Here is a 23452-nt window from a genome sequence, read left to right as displayed (position 1 = left end):
TAAATCTAGCCTCAGAAAAACTGCTCTGCTGGATCAGAACAGTGATCCATCTAATGAAGCGGTACATCTAATGAAACTTCCCAAACTGTACCAGATGTCCCAGAGAATGGCCACCCACATGCATATGTAGTGTATCTAAGTGATACTACTATATCAGAGGGAAAAAATATTTCCAGGCCCCCATGTACTGGTGGTCTTGTAGGCCAACACCTATGAAGCAAACTCAAGCAGCTGTTATTCTTACCTGCAGAGCACAGCAATGATGTTGTTAGGCATGAACAGTGGATGTTTGAAAATGCTTAAAGCTACTTCTGAATAACAGTTAAAGAATGTACTGTTTCCAGCTCTACAGGGTATTCTCTATGTATCCTCAAAAGCCATAGCTGTTTCTTCAAGTATCTAATCCAGTTTTGCTTGCTAAACTGTTTGCCTCAATATTATCAAGCAGCAGTGAGTTCCTCAGATGAATTGTATCTTGTGTGAGAAAGCATTTCCCTTCACCTTGCTTTAAGTGCTGTGTTTTTAAATTCCACCCATATTTCATTAAGGTCCTTGCTGTATAGAGAGTGAGTGATGATACAAATGATGTGGTACTCTGCAGCTTACAAGATTTGCACAAAGGAATGGAAATCAGAAAAATGACTCAACCTGTGCAAATCACTTTACCTATTTGGGAAAATTCCTCATCTGTAAGTTGGGGTTCTTACACAACCATTTCTTGGTTCCAGCTCCCCTACCACGCCAGTCTCCTGACTATATTACCTCCCTAGAGCAGCCTGACATTAGTTTAAGCCATGGTGGGTGTGTCTGCATGTCACCCTACACACTACCTACACACTACTTGCCATATGGTGCGCTATGGCAATGTAGCGATCATGTGTGTCTACACATGATTGTCAGCCACATCAGCATAGTGGTGCGCTTCACAGGTATAGTGCAAAGCTATAGCAATGTAGCGGCGAAATTTAACCACGCGCCACATTCACAGCACAGTAACTGCTCATACTGTGTTGTGCTTTAGTACTTTCAAAAGGTGTAGCAACGTCGCTGTACAGTGATGTGAAGATGTGCCTGTTAGATAATAGAATGTGGAGATACTCCTTGCCAGACAAGTCTTAACTTTGATACCTAAAATGGTACTTGGCACATTTTAAGACTTGAGACACTCAGAGGATAGCATTTTAAGTGTAGTTAACATGTCCTAAGTGTAACATGCAACAGGGCCCTAACAATGCTCATTCATGTAAAATATCTAGACCAAGGTCTGACTTGTAAGAGATTTCAGACAGGCCAGATAACATTCAGATCACTTTGTCTGAAACCAATTTTTAACTTTACCCATACATTTTCAAATTAAAGAAAATAAAAAGCTGAATTAGTAACATCTGGTGCTTACTGTACACTGTATACATAAATACTTTCCTCTATGGCTGTAGGGGACAAGACTAGGGCAATGGACTCAAACTACAGCAAAGGTAATTTAAATGGGAGATTAGGTAGAACTTTCTGACTATGAGGATGGTCAGGCATTGGACCAGGCTACCTGGAGAGGTTGTGGAACAGCCATCCAGAGAAATTTTCAAAGAGTACGTTTGACAGATACTTGGCTGGAATGGTTTAGTCAGGGATGATCCTATTTTGAGCAGGAGACTGAGCTAGATGAACTCATGAGGTCCCTTCCAGCTCTAATTGTGTAGGATGTAACTATCTGATGATACCTTTATGCAATCTGTGTAAGCAATATGGCTAGTGGAAACATTTTAATCTAACCATCTTTCTGATTTAAAAGAATTCTTTGGTGGGGGGATGTTTTAATTGACAGTGAAGGTTCTTACTGAGAAAACAAGCATTTTTGGTTTTCAATATCACAAAAACCACACTCCCCAAAATGAAAAGAAAATGAAAGTAACATATTTTGCTTCTTTAGAAACTATTTGAGGGGGAAAATGAACATTTCGCAAACAGCTCTACTTAGCAAACTTAACAGAAAGCAAATCAAGAAAGTTGTTTTTTTCCCCTTTTCCTATGTGGAGCAGTGCTGTCCAATCCCTGAAGCGACAGGTGTAGGTCAAGAACCTGTTTGTTTCTGGTATATGCTAGCCCTCATTCTTCCTGAGTCCTCCCAGTTTCTACCAGCCACGAGGGAGGGTGCTTAGCACTTCTGAAAGATCTTGCTGAATCTTTCTCTCTTCTACACGCACTTTCCATTGAAGAAACTACCAGGAGCAAGTGAGATGATCAGATGTTACACCAGGAGAAATAATACATATACCTTCTTGAATTCAGCTGACATAGACAATGCATAAGACAGATGATGAAATTAATATTTGAGTTGTAAGTTGCGCAGGTGACATCCCATTTTTCCTGAAGGACCTTGAGGATGTTCAGGAGACTAAGCTGTTCAGGCAGCAACTGCTGTGGTCTGGACAGGCAATACAGAATCACTCGGTTTAGACTGCTGTACAGGGTGTTGAGGATGGTTTCCTTTTGAGAAAAAGTGTGCTTCATGACCTGTTCAAACACAGCAAAGCACAGTCTAGTATTTTGTATTGGCCATGACATTCTCCCTATTGTCTACAGTTCTCCCACTTAGGCTGTGAAACAAAATCATGTTGACTCCCACTCAAGTCTCTGGAATTTGAGAATTATTGACTCTGTTAGACACTGCAGACTTCAGCATAAGGTAGAGATACCCAAGTTAGTTGCTGTCTTCACTGGACTTGGAGTCTCAGACCAGCAGTCTCCATATGCCTGAAGAAGGGTGTCTCCGCCCAAAAGCTTGCCAAGAATTTTTTTCCAACTACTCGGTCTAATAAAAGATATCACATCTATTCAAAGAACCTTGCCTGCCTATATTCTTAGACCAACACGGCTACAAGCAAAAACCCAGCTGTCTTCAGTGGAGACATTTTGAATGACCCCTAGCAGACATTAGATTTATCACAAAGATTAAAACTTTAATAGCACCAAAAAAACTGTAACACGATACATATTCAGACAATATATCACGTGATAAAAATGGCAAGTCACAAAAATGGCAAATCAGCCTCAAAGATGTTACTCCTTAAATGTGAAACAACCTTGTGGCCCATTTGTATCATGCTTTAATTTGAAGGTGTGGCAACTTACACGTTGACTGATAGGGCTTTCCCAGGTCCTAAGGTGCACTGCCTCCTCCCTCCCCCCACACCAACCCTACAGCAGCAACCTCAGCTGCCTGCAAGGGGGAGTGGGCATATTCTCCAGTCCCTCATTCCTGTGGGTGAACTGGGGCTATGTTCACAATTCTAGCTATTGCCCTGGGTCTGTGACTAAGTCAGTCACCCTCACTCCACTTCTGTGCAAGGAGAAAGATCCCTAGCTCCTGCATAAAACTGGGTCACCACATGCTGAGCAAATGGGAGGAGATGGCATTCCTCCACCATTCAACATGGCACAGGGATCCCTGGGCCAAGTACAACTGAACCAGCTCTCCCAGACTTGGTGCAAGGGCTGGGGGGCATTACCCTGCTGCTTGACCTGGGCAGTTCCCAAGCCAGGTCCAGTAGCATCAGATCTTTTCCAGTGCAGCTGGACCCAACCTGGGAAATCTCTGGTTCTTTGCAAGGGGTAGGAGGGCAAGGAATGCACCTCTCCTCCTCCCCCGGCCTTGTGAGCCTACAAATTATCTGATTGGTGGAAAAGGAGAAATATCCACACTGCCAAAGGGAAGAGAGGATTACACCAGCTCTCCAGCTCCCCTACCTGGCAAGCACCAGCAGCACAAACCAGTGAACTGCCTTTCTTCCCCCCTGGACAGCATGGCCCTTGAACAGGCTGCTCCAAAAACTGATCTGTCATTTGGTTATTTTGGGGAGTTATTCAGTAATATTGTTAATTTTTTCAGAGACTGAGAAAGCTGCAGATGAGCAAGACCATGGTCTCTCTGGGAAAGAAGCTTGCATTTTCTGTGCAATTCCTTTACATTTTTGTGCAGTACCTTGCACTACATAGCTGTATGCCATGACTGAAGCCTTTAGACACTGATACAATACAAACTGTAAAAATAACAACCTAATGAAACATGCCTTTCTGTTTGGGATACTCCAATCTCAGAACTAGCATGAAACAAGGAACATCAACAACAGCTGACGTACCCAGGGACATGACTTACCTCCATGATTTGCTCTGCAATGAAGATCAGGACTTGCTTAGACTCTTCAGCAAACATTCCACTGTAAAGCTTATCCACCAATTTCTGAGTAAAACAGACAACATTCACCACAGAAGTAGGTGCAGCTGCTTCCAAACCACTGCGAGGATCACTGTTCCCTGCAGGGAATACAACAGTGTGGTTCTTTAACCTGTTGCCATTTAAGAGACACTGCCATCAAGCTGTCCCTAGCTCCATCTGTGATCCATTCAGGTCTCATAAACTAGGAAGACAGAAAACTCAGCCTTGAGACCTGACAAAATGCAGGTGCTGTAGCAATGAATGCCTCTGGATCAGTAGTAGTGCAATGCCATGGAGCAACTCCATGTGATGTTGCTCCTTAACACAATGCCAAGTTTCTCAGAAACAAAAGAAACAACCATGGTCACTAATATCACTTCCTAAAGGACTCAGAAGCTTTAAATTACTTCCTTTTAATACCTAATTTTAACCTTTCAAATCTCTTTATAACAGGGTAAAAATGGGGAAAGAAGGCTTCTGGTAATGCTGCAAAGCAACAGTGGTTCCAGCACATGTGCCTTTAAGGCAGAAGTGGAATACACTATACTGACTGACCTGCTAAAACAGGGGTAGGCAACATTTTTGGTCAGAGTGCCAAAAAAACCTCAATGTCTACCTTGTAAGGTGCTGGAGTCCCAGCATTCCAGAAAAACAAAACCGGGGCAGGGAGTACATGGCAGGACACACTGCATTTTAAAACAGTTAATAATAAAAATATTGCATTTTTTTTTTACAGTAAATACCAGGTTTTCTAAAAATTCTAAACCTGGTGACAATAAATACAACTTCATATACTACCTTTGTTGTTGTGTATTCTTTTTTTGTTAAGCATGTTGTGATGAGAAAGAGAAAAAAAAGAGAAAGAAGAGAAAAAGAGGTGAGAAAGAAAAAAGAAAAATAAAAGGAGAGAAGACAGAGAGAAAAAAGGAGAGGAGAGAGTGAGAACCAGACACATATGCACACACATAGAACCACATGCATCCAAACACAGAGAACCAGACACAAACACATACACAGAACAGACACATGCACATCCAGAACCAGACACACATGTGCACACCCAGACACGCAGAACCAGACACAAACAGGCAGACAGAACCAGGTACACAAAAACACATACACACGCACACATGCACACATGCATGCGGCCAGGCTCCTGGGCCACAGGACACAGATTGACCCAGCAATGCCCTGGGCCTGCTGCAGTCCTTGTGCTGCCCTGTGAAGCCGGCCCCCTGGCTGCAACCCCCAGAGTTGGCCCATCAGCCAACTGCCTCCTGCCTGGGGCAGGGCCAGGGTGACCTGGGCTGGGGCTGCAGCCATGCTGCAGTGGAAAGGAGGCAGCGAACAGGCTGGGAGTGGGGGCTGTGCAAGCTGGGCCCTGCTGCTCTCACACCTCAGGCTCTCCTCAGCCAAGCGGCTCCAATGCAGCTGCAGCAGCCGCGAGGAGCCAGGGCGCTGCTGCTGCTGCTCCCTGCCATGTGGCAACACTACGGGAAGGCTTGGGGTGGGGGGGAGGGGGCTATAGTAACCCTAAAATTCACCTTGTCCCCGCCCTGTAGCCACCCCTCCCAGTGCCATCATGCAGCCACCTGCCCACCCTGTGCAGCTGAGCCCGCAAAGGTGCAGTGCTCCTGGCAGAGACGGCGCCAGCCTCTTCCCAGTGTGGGGGCTGGACCAGGGCTGGGCTTGGAGTGGACAGAAGCAGGGCAGGCTCAGTTGCATGGGGTGGGCATGCAGCAACAGTGGCGCTGGGAGGGGTGGAGCCTCTCAGCCCAACCAAACCCAGCCTTGGCCCAGCCTCCCCACTGGGAAGAGGCTGGCCCCGCCCCTGCTCTGCAGCCCTGGCCTCAGCTCTGTACCGCCAGTGGGTGCACATGGATGGTGGGGAAGGGGCAAGGGTTCCACTGCCTCAGGCCTCTCCCCTGCCATCCACTCTGAGGCAGCCATGTACCCGCCGGCAGTACAGAACTGATGCCAGGACTCAAGCCTCGCACAGCTGTTTGCAGCCTCCCAGCTGAAGCTGGCCCAGGCTCTGGGTAGTTGCTGCCAGCCACGGAGCCCAGGATGCTTGCAGCAGGACTTGCAGTCTCCCAGCCTCCTGCTAGGAGCAGCCCAGGCTCTGTGACTGGCAGTGGCATGCTGAGCAAAATGCCCTCACATGCCAGGGATTGCCACCCCCTGTGCTAAAACATCAGGCTGATGTTTCACCTAGTGTTTCTAAATCCCTCCCCTAGAGACAATGGTATATCCCATCCTAAATATTAACTGGTCCATGGTCTGATCTGCACTGCTCACCTCTTGGTCTTGTTTTCCCAGCTTCCTGGCTGATAACGTGGAAGATATCCATAGCAGACAGTAAGACCTTTGTCTGGAAATGTCTCTTCTGCTCGCTGGTGGAGTCTTCTGAAGAAGCCTGCAGAATCACAGCAAATTAAACATGAGTACAAAAAACAAATATTTTCTTCAGTCCATGCTCATGCCAACCTTAACCTTACAAGAAACAGACCTCTTTGATTGTTCTGATGAGGCTCTAGGCATTTCTGTTGTGACCTCCTTATCCTGAAACCAAACTGGTAAGAGAGCCTCAAGAGAAGACTGCCCTTTCAGTGAACAAATTTAGATTCATGGGAGCAGAAGAAAGACTCTCAGATAGCTCCCAAGAAAACCTGTTCTCCAGATCCATCAGCAGATTCAAGAGATTCAGATAGGCCAGAGAAGCATCCTCATTTATGATTTCTTACCTAAATTAAAGCCAAGCTACTATGTGAGAGCCTGGACCTCTCATGAGTTGATCTGACCCATGCAACATGGATGACAATCAAATTTATTTTGCCCTTTTCTACCTGTCTTAAAATGATGTCCTTTACTACTTGTCTTAAAAACAGAAGTACATCTGAACCAGATATAGATACACTAGGACTTTGGTGTGGACTCCAAAACTTGAAGTCAGATCCTAAACTTGTAATTGCCTTCATTTTTATAATGAGCTTATCTAAACAGTCTTGTTTTGGAATCTTTGAACACTGGGTCCAAAACTGTCCGCTGCAGGTGGCATCTATATGTGTTAAAAACATGTTTTACTTTTTTTAGATGTACATTAAAGTGAAATTATTTCTTAAGTACTAATCAGCACACAGGAAAATCCACTGTGGGTTCTTACAGTATTTAGAGAATGACCTGCATACATTGCAAAGTGCAAAAACTCACTCCAGGATTAGGCATTTCTTTGACAAGTTATCATCACTGTTGCCTATGGATGGCATCTTGCCCTTGATTACCTAAATACAGAACAAGCCACAAAGAGCTTCCTCCACACAGGGCACCTAGGATTTCTACTCTAACTGGTTTATCTGGATAACACACCTGGGAGATGCCCTATAGCCCCTATAAGGCATGAACTGAAACTTTTGGGGTGAATCAATACCTCAGGCCCTCCTGATCTTCTGGTATCTTATATGGAAGGACTGCTGGATATAACCCTTTAGCAGCAATAGGGTCATTGCAGAAAATGTGGGCTGCAACCTCCTCTTTAGTCCTCCATGTACTAGGTAAGCAGCAGGATGTCTCCTGGCCCTTCCCCCCACCTCCTGACCCCACTGCAGAGCAGAGCAGCTATGCCTGGATTTTACAGCTATACAGAGACCTCAAGAAACAGTTCAAATGGGTGCCCCTGTTTGTTTGCTGGGATGCTGAGTAAACTCTCCATGAGAAGGATGCGCACGAAGTCCCACACTTGCTTCTTGGCAGGGTGCGGAGGCAATGGGGCTGCTGAGGGATCACCACAGCCATTTTCTTCAGCAGCAACTGAACCATCAGAAGCTGAAGAGCTTTTGCAGGTGCCCTATAAAGAAAGCAGGCAGCAATACTCAGGGGAAAGTGCTTTACTTTCATCTGTCCTTACAGTCATATTCACTGCTTACTGTAAATTCCTTTCCTGCCATAATTAAACAGAAGTGCTACAGGAAACACACGGGCAGGAACACAATCTGGCCTTGAGAACAGGGGGTTGAAAATGAGAGCTCCTGGGCTCAATTCCTGCCAATGTCACAGACTCACTAAATATATCTAAACTGAGCTCTAGAGCACACCCTTTCCACCCACTCCTATTGACATGCTCATAACTAAGAACACTACTCTGAGTCTGTCTTCCTTGAGCTCTCAGTCCCCAGTTGCTGGAGTGACCGTTGTGGGGTACCAGAGCAGCTTCATTGCTGCATTAAGTGCTTGGGATATGTAGGTGGCAGGGGAACGTTCAAGAGAGTCCTTTCTGGGACATGCTACCACTACAGAGTAGGCATATCCACTGCAACCCTGGGCAAATCCTTTCACTACTTTGTGCCTCAATCTCCTCATCTCTAAAATGAGATTCATACACAAAACTTATATCAACATTTCATGAAGCCACACTACTCCAAGACTCAGGGATAGAAGAGATTGGATGTAAAAACAATAAGAGCAGCAGAGAAGCTGGACATCTAACCAAGAGGTCTGGTTATAATTTGTATATGCGCAGCACTGTTAACTCCCTCTCCTCCAGCTGCTTTAAAAGTAGGAATGCGAGAAAGTGCTGGCAACTGAGTGTGGTTGGTGACAGCAGCAGGACTAAGTGTAATTTCTGGGGGAGGGATGGACAGTGATGGGAGAAACAATGATGAAGATGGTTTTCTGTGGGGGTAAGGGGAAATGACAACTGCATGCTTCAGCCGAGATATGAGAGTAGCCTGAGGCGGGAGAAGGAGGCTCAGAAGTGGGCAACAGGAGGCTCTCATTCTTGCTGAGGAAGCAAGGCAATCAGTTAGCTAGCTCAGAGGTCTGTATATGAATGCGCGGAGCCTGGGAAACAAGCAGAAAGAATTTGAAAGTCCTCACAGTCACAGAGCTATGATGTTATTGAAGTAACAGAGACTTGGTGGGAGCTCATGTGACTGGAGCACTGTCATGGATGGATATAAATTGTTCAGGGACGACAGGAGGGGAGAAGAGGGGGAAGAGTTGTGCTTTTGTAAAAGAGCTGTATGGTTGTTCAGAGCTCCAGTATGAAACTGCAGATAGGTCTGTTGAAAGTCTCTGGGTTAGGATCAGAGGGGAGGGCAACAAGGGTGATGCCATGGGTGTCTGCTAAAAACTACCAGACCAGGAGGAGGAGGTGGATGAGGCTTTTTTCAAGCAGCTAGTGGAAGTTTCCCAGCCACAGGCCCTGATTCTCATGAGGGACATCAGTCCCTCCGACATCTGCTAGGAGGGCAATACAGCAGTACACAGGCAATTCAGGGAGTTTTTGGAGAGGGTTGGGGACAACTTCCTGGAGCAAGTGTTGGAGAGACCAACTAGGGGCAATGCTCTTCTTAACCTGCTGCTCACAAACAGGGAAGAATTGGTGGGGAATGTAGTAACGGATGGCAACTTGGGCAGCAGCAACCATGAGATGATTGAGATCAGGATCCTGAGGAAAGGCAGGAAAGAGAGCAACAGAGTATGGACCCCAGACTTTACAAACGCAGACTCTGACTCACTCAGAGAGCTGATGCACAGGATCCTCTGGGAAGCCGGTCTGAAGGAGAAAGGAGTTCAGGAGAGCTGGTTGTACTTTAAAGACACCTTTCTAAAGGTGCAAGAATGAATCATCCTGATATGCAGAAAGACTAACAAGTATGGCAGAAGACCAGCTTGGCTTAGCAAAGAACTCAGTAAGCTAAAACACAAGAAGAAACATTACAATAAGTGGAAACCTGGACAAAAAACTGGGGAGGAGTATAAAAATATTACTAGACAAGCCAGAGATGAAATAAGGAAGGCTAAAGCACAACTGGAGTTGCAATTAGTTGCAAGAGACAAGAAGGGTTTCTGCAAGTATGTCAGCAACAAGAGGAAGATCAAGGAAAGTGTGGGTCCTTTACTGAGGAAACCTAGTGACAGATAATGTGGAAAAGGCTGTAGTATTCAATGCCTTTTTTACCTTAGTCTTCACAGGCAAGGTCCGTTCCCAGACTACTGCACCTGGCAGCACAGTTTGGGGAGGAGGTGAGCAGCTGACAATGGTGAAAGAACAGGTTAAAGACTATTTAGAAAAGCTGGACATGTCCATGTGGCCAGACACAATGCACCAGTGGGTGCTCAGGGAGATGGCCAATGTGATGGATTCACCAAGATCAAGTCATGCCTCACCAACCCAACTGCCGCCTTCTATGACAACATGACTGGTTCTGGGGATGCAGGAAGATCAGTGGTCATGATATACCTTGACTTTAGCAAAGCTTTTGATATGGTCTCCCACAACATTCTCACAAGCTAGTGAAGAAAGTACAGGTTGGTTGGATGAATGGACTGTAAGATGGACACTGGCTGGGTTGTCAGGCTCAAACAGTAGTAATCAATAGCTTGATATCTGGTTGGCAGCCAGTATCAAGTGGAGTGCCCCAGGGGTTGGTCCTGGGGCACATTTTGTTCAATATCTTCATCAACGACCTTGAGGATGGGCTAGAGTGCACATTCAGCAAGTTTGTGAATGACAGCAAGCTGGGTGCAGTAGCAGATATGGTGGAGGGTAGCGTTCAACAAGGACAAGTGCAAAGTCCTGCACTTAGGACAGAACATCCCATGCACCAGTACAGACTGGGGACCAACTGGCTAAGAAGCAGCTCTGCAGAAAAGGACCTGGGGGTTACAGTGGAAAATAAGATGAATATGAGCCAACAGAGTATCTTTGTTGCCAAAAAGGCTAATGGCATACTGAGCTGCATTAGTAGAAGCGTTCTTACCTGATCAAGGTAAGTAATTATTCTGCTCTATTCTGCACTGGTGAGGCCACATCTAGAGGATCATGTCCAGTTTTGGGCCCCCCACTATAGAAAGGATGTGAACGAATTGGAGAGAGTCCAGTGGAGGGCAATAAAATTGTTAGAAGGCTGGAGCACATGACTTATGAGAAGAGGCTGAGGGAACTGGGCTTATTTAGTCTGCAGAAGAAAAAACTGATTGGGGGGTGGGGTTTATAGCAGCCTTTAACTACCTGAAGGGTGATTACAAAGAGAATAGAACTAGACTAAACAGTCGTTGTAATACTTGGTTTAAATAAAAGGGTGAAGAACATCCTACCAAGTGTAGTTTGATTACACAAAACTCTTCCCCCTCCTCCTCCCACCCTGACTCCCAGGGCAGTATGGGTTGATTCTTACATGCATTCCCGAATAGAAGACAATCATTGCCAAGGCCTTCAGGAAGTCGGAAGAACACCATACTGGGTCCTGAGGGTAGCTGTGGTATATCAGGCAAAGGAACTGGATGACATTCCCAGGATAGACCATCTCCCAGGAGTTCTCTGTACCTGCACCAGGCTAAACACAAACATGTGTGCATGTTGTTGGAGCTATGCTTTACTCATATGCATCCTTTCCATTGCTACTGTCAGCTTGTTCACAAAGACTTGAACAGCCTCAGTATGACCATTCCTGGAGAAGCCACAAATAATTGTTCCTAGGCTCACAGAAGTCACTCCTCTTCTGAGCCAGAACTCTACTGCAATGTCCATACAGCTGGTACATCCTCACTACCAAGAATGAGCAGGGGCAGGAGGGATGGGAAGGATCTAGCTCCAAACATGCAGATCCTGGCCACAAGCCCAGACAGATATAATCTGAAGATGCCTCTTCCCCAGCCATAACAGCACAACCAGGCCAACAGACATGTTACCATCAACTCTGGCTGCCACCATCCCTCCACCCAGCATCATCACTTAACAGACTGTAGCAGGCTTCAGTGCTGCCTCAAACAGAACTAGTTCCTTCCCTTCCTCTACAGTTCCCCCAGCATACGCAAGCATGTGCTCACCTCGTTCACCATGCTCTTCACCATTTCCAGCAACAAGGCTGCTGCCTCCATGCACAGCCCAGCCGTGAGGATGTTTTCTCTGCAGTGGTTCTGCAGGAGCCACTGCAGCATGGAGTCAAGATCTGACTAAAAAAGGATGAGATGAATTGAAGAAGAGGACACTGCCAGGGACACAGCTGGTCTTAAAATCTTCAGGAAGGTTTCTGCTCTCTTCATCCAAGGATATGAGTCAGTAAGAGCTTTAATCAGCACCACCTTCCCCTACCCAGGTTCCTGAATTTCCCATGATGGAAGCCAATGATTGCCCCTCCTTGGATGGTTGAAGCAATTAGGAAAAAGAGGCTTAGGGACTGTCTAAAGAGGGACACTCAGGAAAGTTATTTGAGATTAACTTTTAGAGTTCATTAGTTAAACTTGATTAAAGCAGTATGTGGACAGTCTTAAAGTGGCTTTTGTCTGGTTTATATCCAAAGTGACGTTTAACTAATCTACTTTAAACATTAATTCAGATTAGTTTTCCTGAGTGCTCTTGTGTAGACAAACTCTTAGGATGTATGAGGGGGTAAGCAGCATTATTCAGCTAACACATACGGCAAACTCATTCACATTACTAGCCTTTCCATGTCCTTACCTTGGCTGCTTCGGGTGGTTCACACTGTGGGGTTGCCAAGAACAGACCTGCCACCAGGAGGTAAATCTCAGGGATGTGTGTGTGTTTACATAGAGAGGTCTGTAATACTGTAAACCCAAAAATCAAGTAGGGGCCTGGGTCAGGCATTGGAGACCCAGTTTTTAGATTATCTAAAAGCAAAGAAAAAAAATCATGCTTAGAAAATCTCAGACTGATTCCTGCATCAGGATGGGACAGGGATCAGTGATGACCAAAAACTACAATTCCTCTGCACCATAAGCCGTTCTGTTGTCCCCTCTACTATAATGCCAGTTGCTTAAATAATTCCTCAAAATTATAAAATAGAAAACTGCTTTCCATCATCACATGTACTGCAGGAAATTTTCCCTCCAAGCTCCCCACACTACATAAGATAATGAGACAAGAAGGATTTGAAAGATCTCAGAAAGAATATAAAGTGATGACCAGAGCAAAAGCTGACTGACTGTAACAGGGAGCTTAAGGATCCTGTTACTTTAAGGCAGTGATTTCCAACCTTTTTTTCTGCGCCCCACTACTAGGAGTGGAGTGCAGGGGCAGTGGTGGCACCCCAGGGGTGACGGAGCTCTCGGCACATAGTGCAGCTCATCTTTTCTGTGCAGCACCACCGGCATTGTCCCCACGACCCTCATTTGGGTCACCACCTGTGGTTGGGGACCGCTGCTTAAAGAGAAAGACTGCAGCAACTATAGCCCAAGCATCTAAACAGGGGCCAGCTGTAAGAAGACCCCTGCCTAGGCAATGAACTGGGTAGCAATGTAAAGGAGCACACCTGCAGCCAGCCCAAGGAAGTCACCTGATCATAAAGGGGCAGGGCTTAGGGAACATATAAGCCTAGGGCCTGAGCCAGGTTAGGGTAGTCTGATCATAAAGTCTGCAGGGGAAAAAGCTCCTGGGCAGGAGAGCTGCAGAGGAGCCTCTAGCTGACACCTGGCCTACCCTATGAATAATACAAGTAGAATACTGCTGATTTGCAAGGGAATGTGACCCACGGCAGGGGGAAGGTTTGTGATGCAGGCACTGTATGTAGACCCAGTCAGGAGTTTGGATTATAGCCTGAAGGCTTATTCCTGTGTTACAGTTCTGTGCCGGTGGTTTGAGGCAGAACTAAGGGGTGATGGAAGTCCCAGCAGAGCCTGAGAGCAGGGAAGGACAGAGACAGTGCCCAAGAGCAGAGTAGAGACAGAGGCTGAGAGCAGGGCACAGTAGGCTCAGTGCCTGGAAGCAGGGCAGAGACAGAGCCACAGCTGGCTCAGTGCCCAGGAGTAGGGAGGAGGCTGAAGCCCAGAAGCCAAGTCTGATACAGTTGGCATGGGCTAAAAGGCCCAGTGAGAGGAAAGGAGCAGAGGCTGAGAAGGCCAAAACCCTTACAAAGCAGACTGATTGGATGGTAACATCTGCAAGGCATGAGTGTGGCTACAGGGGAGGTCAGAGGCTATGAAAGCAGCCCTTAAAGCAATTAGTGCCCAGGGGCCACAGATAGGCCAGGAAGGCTCACCTAGCACTTGAGGGACAAGACTGAGACCAGCAGGATCCAGGAGTGACCTGCCAGTTGGCAGATAGATGGGGGCTCATTCAGGGACTAGCACGCATCCTCCCTTTTTACCAATTAACCAATTACATCAAGGTGCAGCAGATAGAAGAAAAGGGAGGGTACCCGTAGACCCAAAGTGGGGTAGGCACCACGTGGTCAGCAGGGGACATCACAGCCACTGCTGGGGCCTGGTGGATGCTACATGATGACTGAATATCTAATAGACTTTAAAGGCCAGTGTGACCTCTGATAAAACACAGGGCAAACACCATCTTCCCTCCACTGCTGACCCTGGAATATGATGCAGAAAGCAACACTTCCCTTCCACCAGTGCAAAAGAGCCTAAATACCAAAATCCCAGCCCTTCCCTTTCTTCAACCTGCCCTTCATTTCAGCCCACACTAAGTTCCAGTTAAAGTCAGTGGGAGTTTTGCTATTACTTACAAAGGCAACTGGATCAGGACTTTTTCATACTATGGTCAATACCTTTTTCAAGAAACTCCCCTGCTGGAAAAGAACAGTTTGGGAACAAGTCTTATATCTGGGACATACCCATTAGGATATCCAATCCCTTGGAGCTGTTTTCCAGCCAATGTCCAGCTACCACTCCCTCCTTGAACATGTTCAGCAGGGTGTGGTTGTGGAGGAAGCAAAGAAGCAGCTTCACTCCTAGGACTACTGTGCTTGAGTGCAGATGGCTTTGTGTGAACAACAGGAACCAGTCTGGCCCCAGTGTTGAGAACATCTCCTCTTGCAGCCTGGAAGAAATAAGGATATGAAAAAATACACACGTTAAAAACAAAGGACATTTTTCAGAAATGTTCTAAGTGATTTAGGAGCCTAAGTCCCTGAGGGGAAATCTTAATTGAAATTTTAAAATTTGACCCATAGGCTCAAAACAGGGATATTAATTAGCATGTTCATTCAGCTAAATAAAAACATCAAATCCCTAGCAGGCCCCAGCTATCATTTATTCCCAGATAAAAAAATTTAACATGAAATTATGGTTGAGAGGATGCATCAATAATTTAGTGTAAAATGCATTATGGGGATATTGTAATTACCCCAAGCATTCTTAACCCAGGACACTCAGAATAAAGGCTTAAATTTAAAAGAAATCCAAACCTATTAAGGGATAGAAATGCACAGTTTGGGCACTTAAGTTTGGGCACTCAAGCAACTTTAACCCAACACTACAATGATGTAAACATCATATGGTTGATATTAAGTGACTGTAGTGTTTATAACTAGAGTTTGGATTCAACTCATTTTTAAACACACAACAGATTTATTTTCCCTGCGCAATGTAGAGGAGACAGCCATCATCTCTCTGAACTTGGCCTTTAATAAATGCAGAGAAAATATTGCATTTTTAAAAGGAGATCACTGTAACCCTGAAATACATTCACTGGAAAAGGTCTTCAATTCCAGCCTCTCTCACTGACTGATGAGATTCAGATATTAATAGTGTGTTCAATGATGGTCAATCACAGACAAAAAGGCATTTTAAAAGACCTAAACCCTACTCTACTCCACTCTGAAATGGCCCTACTTACTTTGAGGACAGATGAAGTTTGTCTGAATGCATTACATCTAACAGCGTCTTCAGTAACTGATTTCGGAGCCAGATTGTCTTTCCAGATGTTTGGCTTAAGGCTACAAAAATCAGAAGAAAATATAAAGTAGAGAAGAGACAAAACATGTGTTTCAGTGCTTTGATGAACAACCTTGTTTGCATGAGACTTGCCCAGGAAAAAGAAAAATCTCACGGGTGTTTAGCAGGCTAGAGAAGTTCAGACAAGAACATCTGGACATGGGCTGTATGGTGCTATAAGCACTAGTAACTTCTGACATCTGTTCCCCAAGCCCTTTCTTTAGAGAGATTTAAATCTAGACTGGGAAAAATGCTGAAGAGTAATCCATAAGGAACAATCCTGGACTCACCAGGAGAAATAGTTAGATGGAATAACCAAAGAGATGTTTTCAAACTCCAGTTTCTGTATATGGAGATTCAAGCTGTATCAGTGTATATAATGTATTACAGTGTTTACATATGTGAGATCCAACAAAATTGCTGTCAGGACCAATATAAGATTTTAGATTGCAAGAAATCTGGACATCCAACTCTTTCAGCAGCTATGTCAGGCTCAAATAGCTTAAGAGTTTAAAAGATGCTTAATTTAACTCACTAAGGTGTACACACTCTGTAGGACTAGACTATAGGGTTTGCTGTCATAATCATGTCAGCTGAGATGTGAAAAGATCATACCCTGTAGAAAACATTGCTCTGTCAACAAAAATCATAGTGGACACAATTCTGGCAGCAAGAAGCAGCAACTACAGATAGTGCTTTTGCATTTAAGTGGAGTCATTGTATCTCTGGCAGCAGAAAACCTACTTTTGCCAGTACAGCTGCACCTACAACAGGGGGCTGGCTGCCCCCAGGTATACCCTAAGGAGACAGACAGAAGTGACAATTTTTCCCAATCTGGCCCCTGAAAGCACTCTACAGCTGTGACCAAACAGAAATACATGGCTGCAAAGCACTTTGAAATGGCCTGATCCTGCAAAAATCTGAACACTCATTGCAGATGAAGACATTTCAAAACATAGCATCTATTGTAACTTGTGTCTGTCTGCCTGCCAGCCTCTGACCTGTTGCTAGAATAGGCGGTGGGGAAAGGGAGCAGAGGGAGTTTTGTCTGGGGGTTTCTTCAGTTCCTATTGGAGAGTGAGTGTATTGGAGCCCCCACAAGGTGGAGAGGTTTCAATCCACCCACCCCATCCTCCAGTGCCAGCTACGGAACCCCTAAAATGAGTTCCCTCCACTCCCTTTCTCCCCTCCCAATCTGAAAACAGCAACAGGCTGGGAGGGAGAGCCTGGGAGGCAGGGGGTGCCATTGCTAGGGGAATCCCAGCAGCTAGATTCCCACCCCCTGGAACCAACAGGGAACTTCTGTTTGGTGGGGGTACTGTTGTAACTTAGAAAGTTTCCTGCAAAGCATTCTGTGTTATAGCAGGGAGCTGCACTTCTGTCTGTGCCCTTAGAGCATTTAACCTGAACTACATGGGTATTTCCACTTACATCCCATGAAGATCTCCCACTGTGTCCCCTGAGGCATCCAGCCCTCCCAGTGCCTCACAGCAGTGCTCTGTAGCCTCTAGGAAGAGGGGCAGTAATTGGCCATCCATCAGAAATTGTTCAGAGGGGCTCCTTACCTTCTTCCTGCCCATCAAAAGCACCTTCCAGACCAATCTGATTTTCATCCACAGAAGATGGTTTTAAAGTGTAAACAAGGTACAATCCAATCCTTTCAGAGAAAGGAAATTACCTTTGGTTAGCAGTGTTAACAACTCTCACAAATGCACAGTATGTTCATAATATTCTGACTTTTTTTAAAGCCTCAGTTCCTGAAACCTTTCAATTGTGTGAGAATCTCTACTTCCATTCAGAATACATGTAAGCTGTAGCCCTCATGATTTCAGGGACACTTGAAACATGAATCCTAAAGGCTCATAAACCAGAAGGCAAATAAAAAGGATCTTTCAACTTTGGTTTTAAAATTCTGTAGTTAAAAAAAAACCCTCAAAATGTTGAGATCCTAACCTATGTTTGAACCACTAGGGTTGGCAACTCTAGGGTAGCACTGCTACATATGTCAGGTCTGTATCTTCTTGGGAACTTTATTCCAAGTGACCCAACACTGTGATCACCATCTGGTCTCCAGGCAAACCAAGACTGGTTAAGAATCTGCAGCAGCTAGCCATGAGACAGCCATGGCAAACTCATTTTTACCTATATTTTGCTCAAATATGTTTTCCAATTTTCATAAAAACTGGATAATGCTATGCACATAAGTGGCATTTCAGTAGTGTAACCATCATTCCCACAGATTGAATGGAGTTCTTTAAAGGATAAAATATCACATGTTTTGAATGATGGCTCAGAAGCTGTGATGTACAATAGTGTCACCCAAGTTATGGGACTAATGAGGGTCCTGAAAGATTTTAGTGATGATGAAAGCCATGGACACAACAGGTCCCAGCATATAATGCTGCACCTGGAGCTGGGATTATGTTAGGAATCAAGATGGCACTTTGAACACTGGGATATATAATCATCTCTGTAGCCTACATCTCCATGCAGGATGGCTGCAGTACTGTCTGGATTACCAGTACTCCACAGGTTGGCTACTATGCTGACCAATCTTGATTGAGCTACAGAATACAGCACTATTAAATTTCAAGATGTTCTTTTATTAGCTCATAATTAATGCTTTAAATTTTCTGAGCCAAGAGATCCCTGCAAAAGCCACAAGTGGATTCAAGAATAAAATGGGCAGTGACTTAAACACTGACCAAATAAGGCATTCAGATAACACACTAAACTGGGGCAGGTAGTGATACATTTATTTACCCTGAATACTACCTCAAACTTTGGGTAGACCCATTTAAGTTAAGTTATCCATACCCACCATGAGTATGGATCACAAGTCTGGGCTATGGTAAGTCTCATTCACATGAGCAGGGCTGATCTGAATGCTGAACTGGCTTGTAATAAACAGCTTTCCCTTTCGGTTTATTGGCAGGAATCAATCTATACTCACTCAAAAATGCAAAGATAGGGCCAGCAGAATCCCACATAAGCACACCCCTGTGCTTGCATGGGAACAACTCATTTACAAGTTGAGAATATATTGCAGGGTTGTCTACCTTAGAATATCTTTGGTGTTGAAGCAGCCCTGCAGCAGATGGGAGATGATGGAACAAACAATGGTGACTCTTGAGCAACTTATCTCAGTGTCGTTGAAGAGGAAAATCAGCTTGGGCACCATCTGCACTTGGTAGGCAACTTCAGCGTTCCAATTTCCATCTCTGCATGAAAGCAATGGGAACATTAAAAGCTTTTACTGGAAAAAGCCAAATCTGCTGAGTTTCTGCTAAAAGGATTCTCAGATTGCGCTTACAATTTGTACCTTTGACTTCTAATATTGTCTTGGCAACTGATCAAAACACTGTCAGAGAAATTGAATATGTGTCAGGGATAGAGATCTGAAGCCTTCTTCATGTGTTTACCTCCTTCCCCCACTGCTCCCTTCCCTGGAAGCTGCCATGTTTCAGACAGTTCAAAGGAAACAAAGTTATTGACTTTAAAAGTGGTGCACTGGTAGAAATAAATACTGTTCTTGTAAAACTCAGCAAGAAACACCAGACAGGATTATGAGTGTCTTCCTAGTGCCAGAAGAGTGGAATCCATAGGCTTGCTGTAGGCAGCCACTTCAGCCTTGCCAGATCTTTCCAAATCTACTTAACTTTATGTTGGAACTTGTTACCAATATTCTTTTCCCTGCACAAGTTTGAGGGCTTTAAGGGGTTGAAAATCAAAACTCTTTAGTCTAAATTTCAATTTAAGTCTTACATTTTTCACCAAACATAATTTTCTTTCAAAATATGTAATCCTCAATTTTTCTTTTACAAAAGTAATGTCATACCATCCCTGATAAAGGAATAGAAAATGAATAAACAAAAACCTTTTTTTCAAGTTAACTTTCTCTGTAAAGTACTCAGCATGATATAAGCAATGAATAAACAATTAATAAATTACAACAAATCATCCTCAGCACAATCTAAAGGTTGAATACCAAAAGGAATTCCAGACTAAATTCCTCTCACCAGTGAAGAGACTTGTCTGCCCAAGAGAAGAAACTGTCTACCCACTGTTCCAGTCAGCTCTTCTAGACTCCTCATTGCTCTAGGAAAAAGGCGTACATAGAGCTAGACTGCAATTCCAACTCTAGTCAGTCTGGACTTGTTCTCATGCAGCCCACAAAAAATGAGATCTGGTCAAATCACTAAAAATGACTTAACAGGCCTTTTCTTTCTCTAATACTGGGATGTTCAACTTCCAAGTGACCAGAGTTCACATGCTGCATGAGCTAAACTAAGGAAGGCTGCATCAAGGTGAGCTGTGGGCCCCTAGGCCACAGACCATATGAATGCCTTTGCTGCTGCAGCCACCTGGGCAAATCTCAATTCTACACTGAACACCCACACAGGCACTGCACCCCACACTGGTGGCATTGGGATTTACCCTCCACTTCTCATGCTGCGCAGCACTGACTGCCCCTACAGCAGGGGTAGGAAGTCACAGCTGGTGGAGAAAGGAAGAACCCAGAGCCCTTGGCTGCTGTTGCAGCTGGAACAATAGGAGGAGCAGCAGCCAAGCAGGAACCTAGGGGGTTGCAATCAACCCAGTCAACTGATCAAATCTTCATGTGGTGAGTGAGGTCTTTGCATCACTGGCAACACGTAGGGGGTTCACACGAGTGCACATGCACCCTCTGAGATTGGCCATGCACCCCCTGGAAGTGCCAGCCACGAAGCCGGAAGTGCCGGTGGAAGTGCACTTCCAGTTTCACCGTTTTTGCCACTGGTGGTTCTCCACTTGGCAACTGGCTGCTGAAGGACAACCCCCCAGTCTGTGATCAGCTGTGGGCCCCCCCCCCAGATTCTCGATAGGCACCAGTCACCCAAGTTTTGGATCCTGTTACTTAACTAACAGGATCAAGTAAAGAGATTTGGTTAGCCATGTTAGTCTAAAGCCAGGCAAAAGGCAGGGTGTGATAGCACATTAGACACTCACTGCAGAGAGGTAGTAAGATGTATTAGGGACTAACTGGTTCACAGAGCCACAGGCTTTTGTAGGAAACATCCTACTTCCTCAGATGCTATGAATGGATTTGCAAAAAGCAGAGGTTCTAAGTAGAAGGAAATGTAAATACAGAGGACAGAGGAAGGGTACACTCCTGAGAGAGGCACTCCTGAGACAGGCAGTTAACCCACTAAGGGACAAAGGGAATAAGAATGCATAGTCTCTGTAGAGACCATAGTTTGCAAAGTCCAGTCTGTGGATGATTTCTTGTTCCACAATTTCACATCCAAGTCAGTTTTTAAAGTCTTGTTGTTTAAGAACAGCTCCCCGGAGGTCAGTGAAGGAACATTCAAGGAGGTTGAAGTGTTCTGCTATGGGTTTCTGTGCCTTTCTGGAATTAATGTTAGATTGGTGCCCATTCATTCTTTCATGTAACAATTGTCCCATCTGTCCAATGTAGACAGGAGAGGGACGCTGTAATCTGGTGGTGGCACATAACATTGACAGAGGAACAGATGAATGAGCCCTGGATGTTATAATCTGTGTGTTTTGGTCCAGTGATGATGTGGTCTGTGTTGATGAGAGAACACAGCTGGCACCTGGGTCTCTGCCAAGGCCTGGTGGCTTGGTGGATGTAGCCTATGAAAGCTTACACCTCTAAACAGTAACTAAGGAACAATCTTACCTTAGTCTTACCTTAGTATCTAAGGTACAATCTTGCTCAGGATCAAGGAAGTTAGGGCTTGGATTTTCAAAGGAACACAGAAGATACAGTTGCCTTTGTCTCCCATAGGTTTTAAGTATCATTTGGACATGCAATTAGATCCCTTTGAAAACCCCAGCCACAGTTAATGATAATTAGTGATAAGCATAATTCATCCCATCTCAGTCTTAGATTTGGGTATATACCTGGAAGACTTCAGAATCTCCATGAGATGTGAAAAGACAGCCAGGTCGAGATTTTCTGGTGCATTTAACCAAAGCTGAAAGACAAATGAACCACGAGATATCAAACTTCTTGAGTTCAGCTTCTTTATTAAGATAGGACAAAATAAGTTATTTCTTTTTAATACATCTTTACACTTTTGCAGCATGTTGCCCTCACCCTGGTCTCTCAAAGTACTTTTCATACATTTGCTGGTCCTCATACAACTTATGGAAGGTATTAGAAAATAACCCTTTAAAAGGTAAGGGAAACTGAAGCACATTGAGACTGCCCCCAATGACTTGGTAGCAGAGGCTGACAGAACCCAGAAATCTGATTCCCATTTCTTCTGCTCTGAGCAGTGACAACGTCCTCACTAGCTCCTTCACATCTGAAATAACAAGAGAGGGAATGTGCAATGCAAACAATGAAGTCTGAGCCAAATGGCTTGGGGCAGCATGGGTCAGGGGTTAGAGCACTGGACTGAGACTGAGCAATCTGACTATGTTAGTCCTCTTCTATGTCAGCACAGGCAGCCAAGTGTTTTCACCTCAGTTTCCCCTTTTCTTCCCTGCAATGGAAACAATAATATCTTCCCTTGTAAAGCCTTATGGCTGAAATTAAATAACACTCCTTTGTGGCTTGCTGCATGCAAGCATAAGGAGGAACTCTGGAGAACTTTTGTATAGGCTCAAGCCATGTTTGAAACCACATTGCAAACAGCCCCAAGTCTGAAAGGTTTTAGTTCAGACCTCTCTCTGTTAAGTTCAGCTTTGCACCAGACAGCAACACAAAAGGTATTTCCACAGAACTATGTACATACCCTATCATCATCTTTAATCACACAAGCAGCTAAAGCATATTAATAGGTTTACCTCAAAGTTGCAGAGAACATATTGGAAGGCACCACAGTTCTTGATAGCTGAGGACTCAAAGCCGAGCTCAGCCGTGCCTACTATGGAGAGCACCAGCTGTAAAATCCTGTTGTTTAACAAGTGTGTCTTCCTCTTAAGTAAGTATGCCAGCACCTGGAAAGTTATTAATGACTTCTTTTAATTCAACAGATGTAGTGAGCACAGGAGAAAAAGTCTTCTCCATTCAACTTATTGCATGCTTTCCTGTACAACACTATCAGCTAACAGGATTTACATATGCACGTGCATCATCCAGACATGCACAGTACTTGATGCTTATAAGTGAGCTTCAAGCAGTGACTGAAGTGTTTAAAGTACATCTAAAGCTTGTGGGAGCTATACTTGACAAAAAATTATATATAATTGACGTTTCTTGGTTGCATTTGAAAAGAGCAAAATGAATGTCAATTTGTGGAGTATGAAAATTATAGTATCTGATGTCTAAATGTTATGAACAAGCAAGAAGGGTTCACTGCACTATTACTCATGGAGTTACACTGAGTTATTTGTGCATGGAGCTGGTAAAAACCAATTGTTAATCTTTTTGGATGAAAAAAGATTAATAATAAAAAAGATTACAATGTAAAAACTATGCTATTAATGGCATAGTTATTACATTTTTGTAAAAACTATGCCATTTCTCAAGTAAGGTCTATTAATGAGACAACTGCTGGCTGATTTGCAGAAGTGTCCAAAACTCACCATGTTTCACAA

General features: G+C 44.6%; 1 protein-coding gene across 1 annotated transcript in view; it reads right to left on the bottom strand.

Annotated features, from left to right (window-relative positions):
* The window catches only part of WDFY4 (WDFY family member 4), a 287362-nt gene that overhangs the window by 160656 nt on the left and 103254 nt on the right, over positions 1-23452 (bottom strand). The window contains exons 24-36 of the mRNA XM_019499474.2: positions 22700-22852; positions 21809-21882; positions 18961-19122; positions 17467-17558; positions 15804-15903; positions 14800-15005; positions 12675-12844; positions 12044-12169; positions 11392-11550; positions 7860-8057; positions 6512-6629; positions 4154-4311; positions 2273-2511 (exon numbers count right to left, since the gene is read on the bottom strand). Coding sequence (XP_019355019.2) covers positions 2273-2511; positions 4154-4311; positions 6512-6629; positions 7860-8057; positions 11392-11550; positions 12044-12169; positions 12675-12844; positions 14800-15005; positions 15804-15903; positions 17467-17558; positions 18961-19122; positions 21809-21882; positions 22700-22852 — 1955 coding nt within the window. The remainder of the gene's footprint in view (positions 1-2272; positions 2512-4153; positions 4312-6511; positions 6630-7859; positions 8058-11391; positions 11551-12043; positions 12170-12674; positions 12845-14799; positions 15006-15803; positions 15904-17466; positions 17559-18960; positions 19123-21808; positions 21883-22699; positions 22853-23452) is intronic.

This window comes from Alligator mississippiensis, chromosome 6, assembly GCF_030867095.1.
Source record: "Alligator mississippiensis isolate rAllMis1 chromosome 6, rAllMis1, whole genome shotgun sequence".
Classification (NCBI taxonomy): Eukaryota; Metazoa; Chordata; order Crocodylia; family Alligatoridae; genus Alligator; species Alligator mississippiensis.
Note: the sequence above shows the minus strand (reverse complement) of the source record. Positions and strands in the feature narration are given on the sequence as shown.